The 5,000-nt window shown below is 41.6% G+C and overlaps 1 protein-coding gene across 1 annotated transcript in view; it reads right to left on the minus strand.

Moving 5' to 3' along the window:
* hhatlb (hedgehog acyltransferase like, b) overlaps positions 1 to 5,000 on the minus strand; it is a 25,553-nt gene that overhangs the window by 680 nt on the left and 19,873 nt on the right. The window contains exons 8-11 of the mRNA XM_061964904.1: positions 3,243 to 3,387; positions 3,134 to 3,169; positions 2,863 to 3,064; positions 2,621 to 2,762 (exon numbers count right to left, since the gene is read on the minus strand). Coding sequence (XP_061820888.1) covers positions 2,621 to 2,762; positions 2,863 to 3,064; positions 3,134 to 3,169; positions 3,243 to 3,387 — 525 coding nt within the window. The remainder of the gene's footprint in view (positions 1 to 2,620; positions 2,763 to 2,862; positions 3,065 to 3,133; positions 3,170 to 3,242; positions 3,388 to 5,000) is intronic.

Here is a 5,000-nt window from a genome sequence, read left to right on the forward strand (position 1 = left end):
GGAGGGGGGGTAGCGGGGGGTGTATATTGTAGCGTCCCGGAAGAGTTAGTGCTGCAAGGGTTTCTGGGTATTTGTTCTGTCGTGTTTATGTTGTGTTATGGTGCGGATGTTCTCCCGAAATGTGTTTGTCACTCTTGTTTGGATGTGGGTTCACAGTGTGGCGCATATTTGTAACAGTGTTAAAGTTGTTTATACGGCCACTCTCAGTGTGACCTGTATGGCTGTTGACCAAGTATGAATTGCATTCACTTGTGTGTGTGAAAAGCCGTCGATATTATGTGATATTAAGGCAGTGCCTTCAAGGTTTATTGGCGCTCTGTACTTCTCCCTACATCCGTGTACACAGTGACGTTTTAAAAAGTGTGAAGTATATATATATATATATATATATATATATATATATGCAAGAGTTATTTCTTTCTATTCATAGTCATATTTGAAAACAGCTAGTGTTTTTCCATTTGTTCTCTTTCTATTTGTCCGCAAGTAAACTGTGTGTGTTAACCTTGAAGACTTGGAATGTAGGACTTGGAGTACTCCCTTATATCTTAGCTTTAGTTGAACAATGAGCCTGTATGTCTTTCTGGGGAGGGTGGGGGCTGTTTGCAGATTCAAGAAGGAGTCTCTTCCGTATGAGTGTTAGAACAACTTGGGAAGCCGGTATGAATGTATTAGTCTAGGTTGTTCTCCTGAAATGTCAGTAAAACTTGATGATATTCCTATTCTGTCGTGGTGATCCTTCTTACTCAGCTTATATGTCATCCAAAAGAACTTGGGATTGACCAGCAATTTAGATTCCCTTGGAGGAAGAACTGGTCTTGACGCAACAATTGTCACACATTTTACTTTTTGAAACCGATACTGATAATGTCCGATATCACATTTTAAAGCATTTATCGGCCGATAATATCGGCAGACCGATATTATCGGACATCTCTAGTGAGAACCATGAAGACTTTAGGTTGGATTTAAAAAAAAAAAAAAAAAGGATCACCTTTGAGCAGCAGGCGCTTGTTCTCTTTTTATTTGTCCGCAAGTAAACTGTGTGTGTTAACCTTGAAGACTTGGAATGTAGGACTTGGAGTACTCCCTTATATCTTAGCTTTAGTTGAACAATGAGCCTGTATGTCTTTCTGGGGAGGGTGGGGGCTGTTTGCAGATTCAAGAAGGAGTCTCTCCCGTATGAGTGTTAGAACAACTTGGGAAGCCGGTATGAATGTATTAGTCTAGGTTGTTCTCCTGAAATGTCAGTAAAACTTGATGATATTCCTATTCTGTCGTGGTGATCCTTCTTACTCAGCTTATATGTCATCCAAAAGAATTTGGGATTGACCAGCAATTTAGATTCCCTTGGAGGAAGAACTGGTCTTGACGCAACAATTGTCATACATTTTACTTTTTGAAACCGATACTGATAATGTCCGATATCACATTTTAAAGCATTTATTGGCCGATAATATCGGCAGACCGATATTATCGGACATCTCTAGTGAGAACCATGAAGACTTTAGGTTGGATTTAAAAAAAAAAAAAAAAGGATCACCTTTGAGCAGCAGGCGCTTGTTCTCTTTTTATTTGTCCGCAAGTAAACTGTGTGTGTTAACCTTGAAGACTTGGAATGTAGGACTTGGAGTACTCCCTTATATCTTAGCTTTAGTTGAACAATGAGCCTGTATGTCTTTCTGGGGAGGGTGGGGGCTGTTTGCAGATTCAAGAAGGAGTCTCTTCCGTATGAGTGTTAGAACAACTTGGGAAGCCGGTATGAATGTATTAGTCTAGGTTGTTCTCCTGAAATGTCAGTAAAACTTGATGATATTCCTATTCTGTCGTGGTGATCCTTCTTACTCAGCTTATATGTCATCCAAAAGAACTTGGGATTGACCAGCAACTTAGATTCCCTTGGAGGAAGACCTGGTCTTGACGCAACAATTGTCATACATTTTTCTTTTTGAAACCGATAACGATAATTTCCGATATCACATTTTAAAGCATTTATCGGCCGATAATATCGGCAGGCCGATATTATCGGACATCTCTAGTGAGAACCATGAAGACTTTAGGTTGGATTTAAAAAAAAAAAAAAGGATCACCTTTGAGCAGCAGGCGCTTGTTCTCTTTTTATTTGTCCGCAAGTAAACTGTGTGTGTTAACCTTGAAGACTTGGAATGTAGGACTTGGAGTACTCCCTTATATCTTAGCTTTAGTTGAACAATGAGCCTGTATGTCTTTCTGGGGAGGGTGGGGGCTGTTTGCAGATTCAAGAAGGAGTCTCTTCCGTATGAGTGTTAGAACAACTTGGGAAGCCGGTATGAATGTATTAGTCTAGGTTGTTCTCCTGAAATGTCAGTAAAACTTGATGATATTCCTATTCTGTCGTGGTGATCCTTCTTACTCAGCTTATATGTCATTCAAAAGAACTTGGGATTGACCAGCAACTTAGATTCCCTTGGAGGAAGAACTGGTCTTGACGCAACTATTGTCATACATTTTACTTTTTGAAACCGATACTGATAATGTCCGATATCACATTTTAAAGCATTTATCGGCCGATAATATCGGACATTTCTAGTGAGAACCATGAAGACTTTAGGTTGGATTTAAAATTAAAAAAAAGGATCACCTTTGAGCAGCAGGCGCTTGGCGACCAGCTGGGCAAAGTCCAGACTGTTGAGAGCCAGCGTGTTGTACAGAACGATGGTCCAGAAGTTGAAGATGTTGAAGACGGCTCTGACGCGGCGGCACATGGCCTCGGACATCGCCGTCTTTAAAAAGGAAACCACCAATCTCAACTCCCAAGAAAAACACACCATCCCCCAGGAGGCCAGGAAGAACCTCGTCTCCTTGGCCAGAACCAAGTCAAACCTCAAAAGACGCCAGAGGCTCCTGGGAGAACAACTTGGCGGCCCACATCTCAAAGTTGAGTCCGACGCAGTTGAAGAAGGCCCAGATGAGGACCACCTTGCTGGGTCCCAGCCAGAGGACGGTGACAGCGTAGGTGCACAGCGTGGCCAGCAGTTCCTCCAGCACGCCGTCATGCTTACCGCCCAGGCGATTGTACACGTACCTTTTTTTTTTAGGAGGGAGACCCCCGTCAGAACCTCCGCTCTGCCCTCGTCCCGCTCAGGATACTCACTTGCACAACCACTCGTTGATCCCTCGGTCGAAGTGCCTGAGAGGGCGGGGACAGAATAAACGGAAGCTGTCGGCGAGTCCGGAAGCCGGCGGACGAGGTCCGGACTCACGTTTCGGCAAAGACGTAAAGCATGGTGATGCACTTGGGAGGCTTGGGCGGGTCCAGATGGTCCAGTCTGCACACGGTGTTGATGACTCCGAACATGACCGCCGCCTTCACCCAATCATAGAGCAGGTTGAAGTAGGCCACGCCCACTGCAAACAACGCACTCACTCCTCAGACGCGTTCATTCCACAATAATACTGCTACCGTCAATTCCGGACTGCAAGCCGCTACTTTTTTCCTTCGCTGCGACCCCTACGGCTTGTACACGGTGCGACTTATTTATGGATTTTTCTTTACTTACAACCAAAATGCAAATCGTTACTTAAAAAGAAGCAACGACATTAAATGTTGTATTATTGTTTGTGCTATGACGCCAACTATGGGTGAATGTATTTAAATTTAAAGCCTCAAACCGGAAGTACAAGTGCCATTCCGTCTTCGAACTGTCCACAGCGTTTCTACTCGTATGCGTTCTTCATTCATCGCTCCGAGCAACGTTTGTAAGTTTTACAATATAACTAAAACAATTCTTACTTACTAAACTGCCCCCCCTCTACCTCAAAGAACTACTCTACCCCCAAATCCTCCACAAGACACCTCCGCTCCGGACAGGCTAACCTCCTCCAACCTCCGAGGACAAAGCTACGAACTATGGGAGACCGGGCTTTCTGCTCCGCCGCTCCCAGTCTGTGGAACGCTCTCCCTGACCACCTGAGGGCACCACAGACTGTGGATGCTTTTAAAAAAGGCTTAAAAACCCTTCTTTTAAAAAAAAAAGCCTTTTTATAGATGTATGCATACTAGTTCTAGCTATTAGGCTGTTCTAGTTTTTATTTTTATTTGTTTTTAATTATCTTATTATTATTATTATTATTATTTTATTTTTATTTTTTTTCAATACACTGTAGCACTTTGAGGTTGTTTGCTCAATGTAAAGTGATAAAATCTATTATTATTATTATTATTATTATTGTAAGTTTTACAATATAACTAAAACAATCCTTACTTACTAAACCGTCACGTGTGATGTCTGTAGGAGTGTTTTCATGCATATTTGTACACGCTATCGTAATGAAGCTATCGTCATAAGCATTAGCTAATATGCTAACATGTTTACAACTGTCTGTGTTACTATTATTAACGCACAATAGCATTCTTTTTGACGCCATCTACAGGTGAATGTATTACAATTTAAAGCTTTGAACCGGAAGTACAAGTCCCATTCCGTCTTCTAACTGTCCGTAGCGTTTCTACTTGTATGCGTTCTTCATTCATCGCTCCAAGCAACGTTTGTAAGTTTTACAATATAACTAAAACAATCCTTATTTACTGATGTCTGTAGGAGTGTTTTCATTCATATTTGTACGTGCTATCATAATGAAGCTATCGTCATAAGCATGAGCTAATATGCTAGCATGTTTACGACTGTCTGTTTTACTATTATTAACGCACAATGGCATTTTTTTGGACGCCATCTACGGGTGAATGTATTTCAATTTAAAGCTTCGAACCGGAAGTACAAGAGCCTTTCCGTCTTCTAACTGTCCGTAGCGTTTCTACTCGTATGCGTTCTTCATTCATCGCTCCAAGCAACGTTTGTAAGTTTTACAATATAACTAAAACAATCCTTATTTACTGATGTCTGTAGGAGTGTTTTCATGCATGTTTGTACGTGCTATCATAATGAAGCTATCGTTATTAGCATGAGCTAATATGCTAACATGTTTACGACTGTCTGTTTTACTATTATTAACGCACAATG

Source organism: Nerophis lumbriciformis, linkage group LG07, assembly GCF_033978685.3.
Source record: "Nerophis lumbriciformis linkage group LG07, RoL_Nlum_v2.1, whole genome shotgun sequence".
In the NCBI taxonomy this organism is placed as follows: domain Eukaryota; kingdom Metazoa; phylum Chordata; class Actinopteri; order Syngnathiformes; family Syngnathidae; genus Nerophis; species Nerophis lumbriciformis.